The following is an 18,180-nucleotide window of genomic DNA, read 5'->3' as shown; positions in this document are numbered from 1 at the left end:
TGAAACACGTGTCATATTATACAATTGTACTTTTGGATTTTACAAAATTTTAGGTAAGATCTTGAAATTAATTACTAAAAAACTAAACGGTAACTATAGTTTCTTTTATAGAAAATTTTAAGTAACACAATGGTTAATAAAAAATAGATTCCTTAGACTATAAATAAAATAAAATAAAAACATGATTAATAAAATATAGATAACCATCGGGGTGTTCTATTAGAATAAGTCACTATTAAATTTTATTAATTTTATTTTATTAAGTTATTTTTAATTTCATTAAGTTAAAAAAATAACCTACTGCTGTAAACGCAAAGTTAAAATACATCGTACTAAATAATATAGGTAAAAAATTATTAATTAAAATTTTTTTTAAAGTAAAATTAAATAATAATTTAATAAAATTTTTAAAAATTCAAAAAAGAAAATTTTAAAGTGTTTTTTTAAATACCATAATTAAACATATTTTCAATAAAAAAAATTTAAATAAGTAAATAAATATAAAATTAATATTTAATACTTGAATAACGAGCTTAAAATATGCTTTAAAAAATAGCGCGAAATAAATGTTCTCGTGTCAGCGCTGGGAATTGAACTCCCGACTCCAAACTTTTTACAGATGAATAGACTTGATTTCAATTAATTAAAAATTCTTTTTACTGCCAGAAAAAATAAAACTTTATAGTATGGTATTTTTTAGAAAAGCCCACTATTCGTAATATATACATTAGAGGAATTCAGTTTAAATATTATTTAATTATTTTTCAAATGAATAAATTAAGCAATTGAAAGAATTTAAGAATTATAAAGAAAAGGGTCTTTAAAGGGGATATAAATAAAGGAAAACTAAACATAGGAAAACTTTGCGAAAACATAGCCTATTTCTTACTATTAGTCGGTACTGCTACTGCGCTACTGCAGGAGTCTAATAATGGAGCATTACTTTTCAAAATTGCTTTGTGGTGAGTGGTTTGTTTTGTATAATATGTCTCTGAATGCCATGAAATTAGTGTACTTTTTTTGGAGTTGTAGTACTTTATTTATGTCGCATAAAAGCTGCTCAATACTGTATTGACGACGGTCTAGAAAACATACCTGAAGGATGATCAGAAGAAGGTATTAATATTTATAATGAAAATTTCACTGTTTTAGAAAATATTTAAGTTATGTTAGGTAAATAAGATTCAGAAGTGGTCTGTCTTTTATTATTATATAAATGTTAATAATCAATTGAAATTTATAATTTTTCAAAGTTTTCAATTTTTGCAGATTAGCATAAAGTAGTTATTAAATATGGTTTTTTAAGTCAATTTGTTTAGATACATAAAATAACTTGTATATGACACTTTGGATACGGGGATACATATTTCTCACAAAAAAGATCAATAATATTTAATCAGTTTTAAAATCTATTCAGTACTGATCTACTGATTCAAAGTCTCTCCTAATATGATTACATCTAAGTTTGACTAACTTCAAAATATCTGTTAAATGCAATTTTATTCGAAACCAAAAATCCAGTTTCAAAAATAAAATAAATTTATTCAGAGAGTTAAGTAGTTACAAATTTTACTTTTCTGAATAATGATTAGTAGTATTGAATTATAGTCTTTACAAAATTAAAAGTTATTCATAGAGTTTAAATATTATAACGTAGCATTGAGAACACCATTAGATATCTGTATGATTTTGTTTAAATTTTAATTGTTTTTCTTTTGTTGGATCACATTGAAAAATTTCCGCAATTACTATTGTTTTCTTAAATATTTTTCTAATTTATATATTTATTTTATTATTCAAACAATAATCATATTTCCAAATAAATATGAAACATCGATGATTTGAAATAAAAGGAAAAATAATCGTCGAGTTTTTAAATAAGCTTTATTACGCGAGATGCGATGTATGCTGTAGCTTTTTTTTCTTGTTTATTCACCGTGCAAAAAAATATGATTGGATAAAAATATTTTGACGTCATTGCTGATTGTAGGGAAAAACATGTAACAAAATCCCCGTCTTAAGTCCGGGTACATTGAAGATATGTCGTAAGTGTTATGCTTGAATAGGCGAAAGGCCTAACTTCTCGAACTGAAGACCGTCGTAGCGGGCCTTAAACTTTTTCACGCTCTAAAATTATATTCCTTGATACTTCCATTTTTTATGCACAATATCATGCAGAAACAAGCAAAAAATAATAATAATGCATCAACTGAATATTTTGCACAATTTTATAATTTTTATTATGCAGAGTACATAAACAAAAAATTTTGTATTGTATTTTAATAAATTCAATTCTTAGAGTTTTAATGCTTTATTCTTGGCAACAATGCATCAGAGATATTTCTTAATCTAACTGTTGAGAATCCATTATTATAAAAGATGTTTTGTTTTTACATTGTGTCGTGTTGAGATCCGATACTTCGTTCAAAGAAAGTTCCCAGGAGTTTTTGTCCTTAATTATGCATACAAAAATTCGTAACTGGGTGAATTTTCTTTTTGGAGGAAAAATAAAGAGGTAATGAAAGTCTAATAACTTAAGAATCGATATAATTTTTTTTTAAATAAATAAAAATATTAGAATTTTTTTTTTCAAAAATTATGGATGGGTGATCGTGTAAAGAAAAAGGGTGGTGGCGCTAGTGGTAAAATTGCTCTTTCAAGACTTCCAGGTTACTGCTTCCGTAATATTTTTACACCGCAGATTGAAAAAACGCGCCACCATATTATTGCATCATATCTTTTGAAGTATTTCACGTGTACCGAGTTCTTTCTTTCAGCCTTTAAACTTCATTAACATATTAATATTATAATCATTAGAATATTTTCTAATTAGTCTAACTTAAAAAGATATTTTTAAAGATATTTTTGGCGACATTTTATTCAAATGTAGCCAAATAAGGGATAAAATACAAAACATGGCAAACCTTAAGAATTATTCACAATGAGATATTAACTTTCCAAAATGTTTTTTGGCCTTACGACCTCTGAGAATCAATACATTTCTGAAAGCTCTTATGAATGGTACAATTATGTTTAGATTTGAGCCCAAATTACAATAACAAAACTGCATAGAATATTTGGCTTGTTCACACATCGCCTCGTAGTCATAACATAAGCGGAGGGATACACCGGAAATTTTCTAAATTTCTTCCGGTTTAAGGACGCTTGTTATTGTTTACATTAGACCACCCATCCATTAATTATTTATTATTTTTTTCAAGACAATTAACATCTAAATTTAACTATTAAAAAAAAAAAAGAAAAGCTTAATTATGTTTTTAAATCATGCTGCCATCTGGCGACAGTGAATATTACTTTCCGAATTTGTTTGGGAGACATTGAGTAAAAATGTTAACATTTGTTTAAAATATAAAAATTTATTTCGAATGGCACTCGATCCTGATGCAACCAACAGCTAAAAGACAAAAGAGAACATTTTCTTGGATACTTTTATCATTAGAATTGATATTGTATTTTAAATTCTTTTTATATTATTGCTCAATAATTATTTGATGTAAATAATGACACAAAAAGATGAAAAGATATATTGAAATAACATTTCATTTCAAAACAGCCAAAAATTTCGAAATGTATTAAATATATAAAAATTAATCTATTAAATGAAGTCGCAATGTTATTTGAAGAGGAAAAAGAAGTCACGCAAAGGATACTTCCCTTAATTTAAAGATAGCGCGCAAATGGCTCGCATAAAAGCACAAAAAACAAACATACATAAAACTGAAATATTTTTTTAAATTTTTTTTACCGTTTTTCCTAATAACAAACGGTTTAGTACTCTCGATTTATTAAAAGGCAGTTCAAATTACTTCATATTACTTAAGCATCATTCACTAGCATCATTCATATTACTTAAGCACACTTCATATTACTTCATATTTCATATTACTTAAGCATGTTTTTGGCCGTTTTGGATTGCGTGCAAAACTAAACAAACTACGAACCACATTTGTGCTTACGTTGGAAAACTGCAATGCTCCCTTTTTTTAAGCTTAAACTTCGACATTTCAGTGAATTAATTTAAAAAATATAATTTAAATAAAAATGCCTATAATTCAAATAAAATTGCAAATTTGCATGAAACAAAATTTATGTTTTAATTTATATAATTTGAAATTCATTGAAGAACTCTCAGTTCTCTTTTCCAAAATTTAACTCTTTTTCCTACTTTTTTATTTTTTTTTAATTCGAAATTTTTTCGAGTGAATTTTTTTGGTGTTTTTTTGAAAATTTAGAAATAAAGGACTTTATGGTCTTACGTAAGCGTCACTCACATCCCCCACCATGCACGTGTCAGCAAAATTAAGCAAATTACAAAACTCTCCCCCCCTTTAAGTGAAGCATTGTTTCTTGTCTATTTTTTCATGCTGAGTCGAATGAGATTAAATAAGACGCAAAGTAGAAGCAAATTTATGTTCTATTTTTGTGCAATTTTCGTAAATTTTTTTTTTTTGTATTTGTATGAATTTTTTACGCTACATAAAAGTTATTTAACGAAGTGAAGTATTGTTTAAAGCTAAATCGAATGAAATTTATAGTAAAAAAATAAAATTGATAGTTTAAATAAAGTTATAATGATTTTATGTACTAAAATTATAAGACATAACAGAACCCGTGAGCTAAACGTTGTGCGGTAACCATTTAGTGAAAGTGTCTGTACTAAAAGTCGTATTTTCGTATGTGATAGTTAAATTCAGTGCTGGATTATCCATTAGGCCATGGCCTAGGGACCCCCTTAAAATGAATTTTTTGAAAAAAAATTTAAGAAAAATTAGGAAAAACAATGATTTTTCAAATTTTTCAAAATGTTATGAGTTGTAGCACCCGCTATATAAGCTACGGAAGTGACGTCATCAGGGAAAGTCAAGGGGTGCTTATTTCTGCCTATCGCGGGTACTACTACTGTTATGATTATTTTTTAGTTCCAATTTAATAAAATAAAGTAAAATTTAATTTATTATTGTTTATTTTTATTTTAAATATGCTTTTTTAAATGAAAAGATATTAAATACATACTTTTATATTTGAATAAATTAAAAATATACGAGAAAAAAATTTAACCTAGGGGCCCTAAAAATTTGAATGGCCTAAGGGCCCCACGTGCGCTTAATCTGCCCTGGTTAAATTTAGCAACTTTTGCTTTTTTTTTTAAAATTGAAAATATTACGCAGCAAGCATAAACTAAAATCTAATGTAGAAAAATAAGGAAAATAAAAATCACTATAATGTCTTAAAACTTAACTTAATAATTAAACTTAAAAAATTAAATTTGGACTATCTAGAATATTTTAAACTGCAAGGGTGGCGGGTTAAATATAGTAATTCTCGTTACAAATTTGTTACAATGGATACAAATATTTTGCTTAGTCAAGGTAAATAATAAGAAAAAACTATTTTATAACCACTTAACAGCGAAAAAAAAAATAAATAAAAACGGACCACCTAATAATTTTTAATCTAATAATCGGATTTTCACCCTCTAGGACTCAATCTTCATGGTTCGAGGGGGTGACCTCAAATATAATAGTTAGTTAGTGCAAACGATATTTTAAATTACGAAATCAGACTCGAAAACCTACTTTCTCTGAATAAACATACACTTTTCTCGACGGATTCCGATTTCTGACCTCTAAAATATAAGTAGTAGCCGCCGCATTCTGGTGAATTTTGGTTCCCATAGATTGGTCGGGAGAGTCGTTCAAAGTTTGGGCTCCTTAGTCTAATTTTACTTTTTGCGTATTTTCCTATATCTCGAAAATTTTTTAAGCGAATTGAAAGCTTTTTTGCGCAAAATTATAAAATTCGTTTATCCGAAGATAATTCCATGCAAAAAATAATTTTCAGTAACTATTTACCATTTTTTACTATTTTATTTAATATTAGTCAAAAGTTTTTTAAATTGTAAGGTACAGAATGTTTTACATCATTTTAAGGAAAATAATTTTACACGGCAGAGTGAAATCGGTCCAATAGTTCCTGAGAAATCAAATTTTAAAAAAATCGTAAATTTTAAATTCGATTTTTCAGGAACTATTTAACCGATTTCACTCAAATTTCGTATTTTGCCTTGCAAAATTACGTTCTTTAAAATTATGTAAAAAAATCCATGCCTTACTATAAAAATTCAAATTACAAAATTTGAGCAAAATTGGTGGAATACTTTCTGAGAAATCGAATTTTAATTATACGACTTTTTTAATGGATTTCTCAGGAATTATTCTACCGATTTCGCCCAAATTAATGTAATAAAGTATCAAAATTAGTTTCATAACTGTTTTTCTTATCATTAGAAATTAAAAAATTGATTACGTTTCTTTTATATGTACTTCTAAACTGATTTGCAGTTTGATATTATTTAAATTTCAACCATAGTAGTTGAGACACGAACCTGATATAATAAACAAGTTGAATGCTCTTTGTAAATTTATTTTATAAAGTATATGCTATTGAAATTTTATTTTAATGATTTTTTCAGTAAAATAGATCGCATATCGCATAAATGCAGATCTGACTTATTAAGCGCAAGCGATAAAATTAAATATGAGCATAAAGACGAACTGGAATACTTATGCTTAAATTAATTAGAATATTTATTAATGTTTATCACTTTCGATGTGATGAGCATTAAAAACTGAACAACATTACATTAAAAAAACTATTTTTATTATGTGTTGTATTGAAATGTTTATAACCCCTTTTGTTAAGCTAGCCAATTCTGACGTAAAACGAAACGTACACTTCTTATATGATAAAACTCTTTTATTCAGTTCGTAAAAGTAAATATTTTCTTGTCAAAAAATGTTTTTTTACTTTATTCTAGATAAATTATTACATATTTCTCTAGGTAACATAACTACGAGTGGATATATATTTTAAATAAAGTTGAAAACTGTTGATTCCATTACATTTTATTCAAGAACTCTATGTAAGAAGTTTTATCTTGTCCAAATATTCGTCTGATTCAAAATATATGAATAGCAGATTTATTTTGATTGTTACAAACAGCTATTACGGTATATATTCACTCAGCGCCGAAGTTTTGAAATTTAATATTACTTTATTTACCCACGAAAATACTTCTTTATTTACCACTTTTGAAATAATCATGTCTTCGAGGCGTTATTAAAATTTGAAAACATAAAATATGCCGAAGTTACATAAATCGATAAAGTTAACCTAAGGATATGATGTGATATTTTTTCCCTGTTTATATTTTCGTTCAATATAATAAACCTGTTATTCATCGTTGCATAATCACATATTTTGAAAAGTTAAAGTTCTTGGAATGTAACATCTAATGCCATTGCCATTTTTTTAATTAGCAAAAATAAACAGGAATAACATTTATTTTTGTTTATGAAAATACAAATCCGAACTAAAAGGATTTAAAAATAAAATCTTTACCTGTTGAACCAATCATCTGTGTATCTTGGATATGGATAAGGATCATTGCTGCTGAAATCATAACTAGCCTTTGCGTTCTATTCAAAAATCGAAGAAATATATCTCAATTAGGGTCACAAATTTAAAAAAAAAAATATATATATAATATATATATATATATATATATATATATATATATATATATATATATATATATATATATATATATATATATATATATATATATATATATATATATATATATATATATATATATATATATATATATATATATATATATATCAATTTAATAATAAAATATAGATTAATCTGAAATTATAGATAAATATAGATTATTTATTTATTGATTTTTTAAAAATTAATTTTGGGATATTAATAATAAATGTTGTGAATTCAGTATGAAATGGTAAAAGGTATGAATTCAACTAATAATAATTGTACAATAATTGTTAATTTTGATTTTTCTTCTTCACAAGCGCCACAGCTCATTGCAGGCCTGAGCTGCTTCAACCACGCTCTCTTTTCAGTTTCATTTAACTGCAGTGACACCGTTACAGTTTTTAATTTTCAAAACTTTTATTTCTCTCTCAATTACACGAAAAATTTGCCATCGATTACTTTTTGTAATAGAAGACCGCCATCTAGTGGGTCTTTTTCCTTTAGCTGGTGATTCTTCAGGTTTTCTGAACGTTAAGATTTTAGCGGGATTGTCTTTTGAACTTCTCCAAACGTGCCTCAGCCATTATCCAACGTGCCTCAGCCATTGCCACGGTGTTATTTTTTGGTTGTCTATAAAGCTTATACAAACTAAAGTTGGATCTTGACGTCCTGCACCGAGGTTTTTAAACTGAACTTTTCACTGAAACTAATCTAGTGAGGATTTTGTATATTTAATTAAGACCTCTGTTACGCTTGTAAAAAGTTAAATAGGTTATATCAGTGCCATATATATTTTTAGTTACGTTTTGCAACTAATGACAGTGGATTTGAACTGTCTTCTCATCCCAAAAAGCATTAATTAGCCATTTTGATTCTGTCATCAATTCTCGCAGTTAGCTAGTTTTTGTCTATATATTTAAATCTATATATTTAAATTCTTTAATCTTTTTAAAAGTGTAATCATTAATGCTCATAGAGTTAATGATATTTATCATGGAAAGTGAGATTTCCATGAATTAGGTTTTTCCTTCATTTGATAATCAGACCCTTGTTTCGTGGCTTCAGATTCAAGAGCTAGAAAGGTGTAACCAATCTCCTCTTCATATTGCAAATATTGAATTTAAAATGCTTTAAAAGGAAATGGAATTAAATTGAAAAATTCAATGAAATTCATGTGGAGGGTTTTGCGAAATGTTGACAAGTTATTTCTTGCATAAATTAAATATTTAATAAAAAATTACAGTCAAATATATACCGAAGAGCCATTACATTATGACCACCCTGCTAATAACATGTAGGGCCACCTTTAGCCCTCAAAACTGCTAGCACCCGCCGTTGCATTGATTCCACAAGGTGCTGATAGGTAGTCTGAGGTATCTGGTACCAAGCGCTCACCAACTGGTCCTGCAATTCCATCACATTGCGAGGGGGTAGCGTGGCAGCCCGAATTTGGTTTTCCAAGTAGGACGACAAATGCTCTATTGGATTAAGGTCAGGTGAATTTGGGGGCCAAGACATGACTTGAAAGTCACTGGAATGTTTCTCGAACCAATCCATGACGATTCGACCCTTCTGACATCGTGCATTATCCTGTTGGTAAACACCATCCCCCGCAGGAAAAACTGTTGCCATGAATGGGTGAACCTGGTCTGCAACTATGTTCAAGTAGCTTACAGACGTCAGGGATTATTCTATGAAGATTATGGGTCCTAATGTGCCCCATGAAAGCATTGTTCCTGGGCGAGAAACCATGAAAACCTGGGAGAACCCATTGTTATAGATGGAGGGTGGTCATAATGTAATGGCTCTTCGGTGCATACTCTCGGTGCATGACGCTAATAAAATACTACTAATACATATCTAGAAATTACAAATGCACATACGAATCTGAAGAGCAGTTGAACTTTCAGAAAATCGTGCTGATTTCTCGGCAATTTTTTAAAATTTATTTCCATTTAAATAATGATCTGTTTTGTTCCAAGTTGAGATACACTCTGTTGCTTGGGCACACTTTAAAAAAACTTTTGTGCTATGTTTAAACTTTATTACTACAGGGGATACATTAACTTTTCTTACAACAACGCCAGGTTAACAAAGTAAAAAAAGTTTAAATTTTATCAAAACAAATTAATTTTCTTTGTAAAAAGTTCCTTGAGGAACAAACTTCGAAGCGTGATTAAAGATAGAGTCAATACTTTCAATAAACTAACTAATTTTTAAATTTTATTTTTAAATTTTTTTTTTAAAGTTTTCCCAAAGATTGCAAACTCTGACGTTTTTGTTATCTTTTATTCAAGCAAAGAGCCATACATATTTTAGCATTCAGATCAGAATTTTCCTAAAACAAAGTAACCACCTTTAAAAACAATCACCGGTTCTAGTAATTATTGAATACTGGTTAGTTTGTTCAAAATTTCCGATTTATTGTTATTCCATTTGCATTAATTAATTCTCTCAGATTATTTCTTCTTGCAATGCTTATTTCTCTGATAACCTATTCTCCTAATTTCATATGTATTTTATTTTATTTTATAACTGCTGTTGAGCAACTGTCTCAATTCTGAATTTACGACTAACAATGTTCAACTCCCCAACCGTATAATTTTGAATCCAACACAGAAGACAAGGGAACTCCTGGATCAAGAAGGGGCACAAATTATCCTTCGTGGAACATATTTTGATGGAACTAATTCGCATTTGCGTTAGATGGAGAGGAAAACACGAAACTTCAAACGAGTAGCCGACCACTAGGGGATTCTAACCAACTACTGAGAATGAGTTTACCACTGAGAATATTTTGCTTCAGCATTGAGGTCAATGCGAGCCGGGAGTAGAATTTGTATCAAACAGCCACTTCTGGTATTCGAACCTTGGTCACCTCGTTGGGAGGTGAGCGCTCTATCCCCTGAGCCACCACGGCTCTCAAGTACAATAAGCTTTTGTCTCAAGGCTTTTGTACAATATGATACAGATATCAAAACTTCGCTCTAAAAATCTCATTTTTGAACAAACATGTTAGAAAAAAAGTTTTGGAGCCTTTGTTTAAGGCAGAAATGAATGAAAGCAGTTTGAACCATAAGTAGTTTCATGAATATTGCATTTGTATTATGCTTGCTTTTTGATGAATGGAGTGTATCTCAAAAGGAGTACTTTATAATTTTTTTAAACTTTACAAGATATCACAACGATATATATATCACGTCTTTGCAAATTTACCTCTTCCTGAATTTTCTTTTCAGTTTTATTCTCCTAGCAAGATGTCAGTTAAAATCCTTTATCACTTATCATGCTTAACAGTTAAATCTCATTTTATAATTAATGAGAACATTGTAAAGTGGCTGTAAAAATCAGGAAATGCAGTTTCTTTCAAATTTTTTCCATCATTTGTCAAATTTATTGTTTTGTCCTTAGAACTAAGTGTATTAAATGTTATAAAAATTATTTACAAAATAGTGAAGTTCTACTTACATAATTTTCTCTTAAATCAGGATGCATATAGTCCACACCTAAAACAAATATTGCTATTCTAAGCTAATTGTTTCTGACCAAACTATATTTAAAAGCAATATATAATTAATTATGCCAGTTTATCAGAAATTTAATATGTTTTGACAATGCGTTGAATTCTAGGTAATATTTATAAATGAATAAACCTGATACTTAAGATTGTCTGGAAGTTTGCTCAGATTAAAAGATTTTCTCTTAAGAACGATTAAATATGCATTATTTTACCGTCATCCATGATGGCTGTCGTAATATTCCTTCCAGTATACCCTTGTGCCCAGGCAGCTTCAACATTGAGATCCAATTTGGGCTTACCGCCATTTTGTCCAACGTTTTTCTGGAGGAAAAATATTAAAATTAGCAAAAAAGAAACAAACATGCTTATTGAACACCATTCATGTGATTATATTTTTAAAAATTTATTTTTAGTTTCAATCGTCAGATATTTTAAAGTCATTAATTTTTATTACATATTTGTTACATTAATTATTGTACATTCACTCTTAAAAACATACTGTTAGTAAGGGTGAATGAATATAATTTTAGTATCCATTATAATTATTGAGATTTTCAAATGAAATACTTCCTAAAAGAAATAAGAGAGATGAATTCTACAGTCTTTTATATGAATTTGCAAAAAGAAGTCTTTTTTGATAGAGTTTTTAGGATATTCGAAGCCCAATTTACTGTGACCTTTATCATCACTAAATTTAGAATTACAACAAAAACTTAAGCAGAGATCTAGAACATTTCGAATTAAATGATTAAATTGAAAACAAGAGTCTTTAGCAAATAATATTGTAATGAATTGAAATGAACAACTTTGATAAACTAATAAAAGTCATGGGGGCTCACGTGACAAATTTAGAAATAACAGTTTATGGTTTGCCTTTTTTTTTTCAAAGTGACCCGTAAGTTTACTAATGGCATACAAACAAAAGGAGAACATAAGGATGTGTAAAAGAAAGGGTAGGCAGTTGAAGTTGGTTAATGAGCTATAAGAGTAGACGATATGGAACGGTATTTTTCCACTCTCCTTTCTTTTTCTAATTGACTAATTCGTGTTAAATAATAATATCTTAAATCAATAAATTATCTCGTTTGTTAGCTGTAATTTAATTATCTTAGTTTAAGATGACATGTAATTCAGTCGACACCGTATCGGAACACTTATTCAACTCAGCACAAGAAAGCTGCAATATCTGCAAGGGATGTTTTCAATTCAAATGTGATGTTTTATTTCACGGAATTGGGACAGAAAAAGGGATAAGTATGAGATACCAAATGATTGAAGAGCCTTCAATGTATTTCAGGTGACGTTTGCAAGTTAATCTATACGATTTAGAATTACGACTGTGAAAGACATGCGTTTAAGTTTCAAAATCACTTTAGGATCCCAGTGCTTACAAGAAAATAATACACCGAAAAGCCATTACATTATGACCACCCTGCTAATAACATGTAGGACCACTTTTAGCCCTCAAAACTGGTAGCACCCGCCGCGGCATTGATTCCACAAGGTGCTGATAGATAGTCTGAGGAATTCCCTCACATTGCGAAGGGGTAGCGTGGAAGCAAGAATTTGGTTTTCCAAGTAGGACCACAAATGATCTATTGGATTAAGGTCAGGTGAGTTTGGGGGCCAAGACATGACTTGAAAGTAGCTGAAATGTTCCTCGACGATTCGACCCTTATGACATGGTGCATTATCCTGTTGGTAAACACCATCCCCCGCAGGAAAAACAGTTGCCATGAATGGGTGAACCTGGTCTGCAACCATGTTCAAGTAGCTTACAGACGTCAGGGATTCTTCTATGAGGATTATGGGTCCTAATGTGCCCCATGAAAACACTGTTCCTGGGCGAGAAACCATGAAAACCTGGGCGAGTCCATTGTTATAGATGGAGAGTGGTCATAATGTAATGGCTCTTCGGTGTATGTTGTCGCTGTGTATCTATTCCCGAACGTGTTAAGTAGGGTTCTTAAAAATAAAAGAACACAATAATAACGTTATTTAACGAAAAAAAAAAAACGGGAAGCTTTTGTCACTCAATGCCATAACAGAGATTGACTAATTTCATCTAGCGTGAGCAGAGAGCACGACAGTTATTTAAGTAATATGCGCATGCGCGCATCTTTATTAGCAATTTGTTACCCTTACTCACTATACCTGCAATTGGGAAATTTCATTCTCTCATATAACATCTCTCATCCTCTCGTATGTGGATTTTGCGGAAACCGTGTAGAGAACCGAGTTTTTTTTGTGGTAACTGCACAGCGTAGAATTTTCGTACGTGAGCATGCGGGATGCTACGTGAGAGTATTGTTTCTTTAATAATGTTAAGGCTTGTGCACAATATTTGTCTCGTCTCATCTTTTCTAACGTCTAATTTGAATGAAATGTGCTAAAAACATAAATAAGTTGAACATAATTTTAGGAGTAAATCGGCTGCTTACAAACGATCATCAATTTGTTTACGAAATTTATTCTGGTATAACTAACATATTTTTTAATTTAATATTTTGAATGATTTAGTTTAATACTAGTTTTTTTCAGAGTTTCAAAATCGGTATTTAAAAAACAAAATTTTAAACACATGAAATTTTTTTTTAACTACAATTTTTAATTCGTAAGAAAATATTTTTATTTTATTCTTTTTTAAAAAAAATTTTTTAATTTTATTTCATTACACTTATAAAAATACTTTTATTTTGCTAAAATAATAAGAGGATTTTTTTGATCGGTACACAAAGTAATCTTTTCAATTCCATCATCGTCCTTAAACAAACTGTTATTACGTTCACTCTTTTAGCATTAGAAATTGAATGGCAACAAAGTTATTCGCTTGAAAGTTTCCTATTTAAAGCAATAATTCTTTCTTCAAAAAACTTAAAGAGGAATTTTTAATAAGTTATGATTTAAGGGATAAAAGGAAAGAGACATTTTAAATTGAATTTTTAGTTAACGTAAAAAAAATATTCTCTCGAAGGTTTCTGAAAGCGTTTTTCTTAAAAATAAGACATGAAATGTTATAAATAGACTTATATTTTCATTTATATTTCATTGAAAAAGGGATCGAAAGTGAATTATGACGTTGCTGGAAAGGAAAAAATAAGTGAACTTAGAAAAAGATTCTTTCGGTTTATTTTAGCTATTAGATTAGAAAGTAAAGAAAATATTACACAAATTTTAGAAACCTAAAAAATAACTAGTTTAACTATTTTTTAGCTTTTAATATTTTTTTTAAATTTGAAAATGAAATATTACATGGCTCTTACGCGCAATAAAACTATTCATTAAGTTATGAAGTGTGATAATTTAAAAACGGTACTGACCATAAAATGAAATTTGCTAAATTTTAATGTTTCCTTTTTCTAATTTCTACTCTTTCCATGTCTTTATATTTCAATTAAAAACTTTTTTTGCTAAAGAAAGGGCAGAAAGTTATCAAGTGATACCTTTGCATCAACTCTGTTGCTTTTACCGGCAGCTTCGGGCGAATCAAATCTATTATTTTTTTTAACCCTGGTTTGATAGTTGAAAAACAAAGTTGGACACCGTCAGATGAATATGGCGAATGCTTCAGCAGTGTTACATTTTGATAAACCTGAAAAAACCTATCTGTCAGGGGAAACACATGACTGCTGTTGCATTTTTTTGAGGAAGAATCTTAATTGTTTGGAATTCTTTAATGTAATAGTAAGTAATTCCATTCTAACAGTCGAAGATAAAAAAAATGGCATTAAAAAATGCAAAATTAAAAAAAAAAGTTTGACTACATTTAATATGTCCTAAGAAACCTTAAAAATGCATTAATAATTTAAAAAAAAATTTGAACCAGTGGGTTATACACTCTACTCGCCAACGCTCGCCAAACTTTAGAGAGTACTAAAGGCAAACATATACGGGTTTATATGGTTTCTATAAATTGATTCTTATCAATTTCTATTTTTGCTGCACATATTCATTTATTACATATTATGATTTCATCGAATTCCAATAATTAGTACGATAGCTATCAGATTTCCATATTGATGACAAGAATTGAGTTGATGTTGATTATGTTAATCAGTGAAAACAAGCTTTTGTATCCTCAATAAATATCTCATTTAGATAATATCTAAGAATTTTTGCTCCAAATTTGTTTAGAGTCCCAAAATTATGCATAAAGGCAGGTGAAAGTGGAACACCATTACTGTTGGAAATCTAACGGAGTACTGTCTAAGTTACTCTATCTGAGTTACTGTCGAAGTAAAGAACTACTCTCGCCACTCGTCTGGACTCTTTGTGTATGACTATGGTTACGAGGTTAAGCTATTTCAAATAGGGATGTGTAATGGAACTTCCAAACAGGTTCTGACTAAGATTGACTTGAGAAGTATCAAAAGCTCTCCTCATTTAAATGCACCCCTTTTACTTCCATTGCAACAGGCAGCTTTAGACTCTGTGGCGAGAGGAGTTCTTTGGCTAGACAGACAGTATATCCAACGATTTGTAGCAAGCAAATAAGTATGAAGAGCAACGAGGGCTCCTCGAGATCTTGAAACCTGAAATTATCATAGAAACATATGCACTTATGTAAAATTTAAAAATGTTGAAAATGGAAAAAAAATAAATCAGCCAATATTTGCACAACTAGTAAAATAATATTAAATTTGTGCGCATTATCTTAAGCACAAAAAAATGATTATTATCATAACATATGTCTACTGAAATTTTAATCATTATTAAGTACGATTTATCTAAGAAAAATCCGCAACATAGAATTAAATCAATAATTGTAACTAAGAATTAATTTATAGTTAAAAAAAATTTATCTTACTATAATTTTTTATACGATGATAAATAAAAAAAAAACCTCTTACTGATAAAAATTTACTAAAGCTTCGTGTTGAGAGTCTACTCTGCAAGCATATGCAGTTCTCCTTTTACTAAACACAGATATATCTACTGTGCGATTTTAAGTATTTGCTTTATAATAAGAAAGAAAAAAAAAGGTTTAGAATTACAAAATTGTTGCAATTGCAACGAAAAAGATTTCTGCAAGTTCCTTCAATTTCAAGCAGTTGTTTCTTTGTTAAATTCGAAAGAAAGGAAAAAAAAAGACTGTGTTGCTAAAAATAACTAGATTTTCCAAGTAAGGAGGAAAAGTATTTTATTTTCTTCACATTGAATTAAGTAAATATACTTTTTATTTATAAAATTGCGTATAAATAAATATGAATCTAAAAATGAGAAGTTCATTAATTAAAATTTGAAATTCTGTGTGTTAAATATTAGTTTTTAAGAATGAATTATTGGAATAAATTTTGTATAATTTTGATTGATTTAAATTCATTACGGAAAATTGCTAATTGTGGGTATAATAAGTAATTATCAGTAATAGGTAATTATAGATGTGTATAATTGTAATTTACTATGCTTTTACGAGATATTATAGTAAACGAAGGTAAGCTTTTAGAAATATACATTAACTTTTTCAAATGCAAGTATAACAAAATTTTTACTCAAGTCTTGATTTATATACAAATTACCTTATTAGGCTGATCATGCTCACTATGGACAAATTTTGATCTTCAGGTAAGCACAGAGAATTGTAAAGTATTTTAGCATGATACATAATATGATATTGTAAAATTGTAGATATCGTAACTATCGTTTATTATTATAATATCGTACCGTATCGTATCGTTTATCGTCGAATATCGTATCGTACCGTTCTTTAATCAACTTCTTAACCATCTAACAATGTATTTAAGTGGAAAATTGAAGCCAAGCCATCACATTAAATGTAATTCGTCGGGATTTTATTCCATTTTTACTTTGGTTATCTTCGATAAGGATTCGCCATCTATAATTATTTTGTTTTCTTCCTCTCGCAAATATTAACTGATCACAGCTTGACTGTCCAAGTATGTATTTATATATATATATACACATAAATTAGCGTTAAACTCAAATACCTAAATTTATAGTGTTTATTAACGCATCAGATAATAACTCTATTTCTTCATTTAAAATGCAACGTTTGAAAACATATTTAGTACTTGAATAGAGGTACAAAATCGATCCTTTTCAAATGGTAATTCCCTGAAAAACGCGTTTTTCTGTTCAGAAATTAAATTTCTTTTCTTATGCTTTTGAAACCATGCTAGATGTAAATGGTTACAAAACCGTAAAGCTAAAAAATGCTCTTTACCGTAAACTTCACGGTTAATGGATAGACCGATTACTTCCGGTTATTTTACCATTATTTTCGAATGAAAAGTTTAATAGTGCAGTTGAGTAAATAGTTTTTGATCTATTACTGAAATATATTCAACGCTCAAAGACTATAATTCAATTGTATTTGTCATGGACAAAATGCTACTGTAAAGTTATTTTACGGTTTTCTTTCCTTCATTTTCAATTCTAGTGTTCTTTTCTCATAAGACGATTATTGAAAAAAGCGTCGACAAAGGACATATAAGCAGAATATTTCCAATATTTTTTAGAAAAAAAATCTTTTTTGAAAAAAAGTAAAAGTTTTGAACTTGTTATAAACAAAACAGTAAATACCCAGCTTTTACTTGCGGTTGAAAAGAATGAACTTATTTTTCTCTATTTTGAAAGACGTTAAGTCTCTTATGTTTTGAAAAAAAGACCGTGTCTTTCACAAAACTTATCAATTTGATGGGAATATTTTTTGAAAAAAAGGAAGAAAAAATATTCTTTTCTCTAAATTTAAGAAAAGTATTCGAGATAAAAGGCTTTTTGAGGATAAGAATTGTTTGTACATGTTTTACTGGTTAAGTAAAAAATAATTCTTAGCATCTTTTAAAAAATAAGAAAAATTTCAAAGTTTTAAATTACGAAACTGTCAAATGCAGTGGTTAAAAAGATTCAGCATTACGTTTATGACAATTATAATATTTATAATGACATTGTTAAATTAACTATATAGTTCTAAATCTATTGTAATAACAATTATTTTTTTAAAAATAAAGTTAGATTGAAAGAGGACAAAAGAAAGGTAAATGCCAAATGAATGAATGATTATTAAAACGTTTGAATACGAATAAATAGAAAAAGTAGATATATTTTTGACAATTTCG

At 28.8% G+C, this 18,180-nt stretch overlaps 1 protein-coding gene across 1 annotated transcript in view; it reads right to left on the bottom strand.

Annotated features, from left to right (window-relative positions):
• Positions 1 to 18,180, bottom strand: part of amon (prohormone processing protease amontillado) — a 276,980-nt gene that overhangs the window by 20,237 nt on the left and 238,563 nt on the right. Inside the window, exons 4-6 of the mRNA XM_016069221.4 lie at positions 11,314 to 11,422; positions 11,050 to 11,087; positions 7,423 to 7,499 (exon numbers count right to left, since the gene is read on the bottom strand). Of these exons, the coding sequence (XP_015924707.1) occupies positions 7,423 to 7,499; positions 11,050 to 11,087; positions 11,314 to 11,422 (224 nt within the window). The remainder of the gene's footprint in view (positions 1 to 7,422; positions 7,500 to 11,049; positions 11,088 to 11,313; positions 11,423 to 18,180) is intronic.

This window comes from Parasteatoda tepidariorum, chromosome 7, assembly GCF_982258835.1.
Source record: "Parasteatoda tepidariorum strain Cologne lab strain chromosome 7, Ptep-v5.0, whole genome shotgun sequence".
Classification (NCBI taxonomy): domain Eukaryota; kingdom Metazoa; phylum Arthropoda; class Arachnida; order Araneae; family Theridiidae; genus Parasteatoda; species Parasteatoda tepidariorum.
Note: the sequence above shows the minus strand (reverse complement) of the source record. Positions and strands in the feature narration are given on the sequence as shown.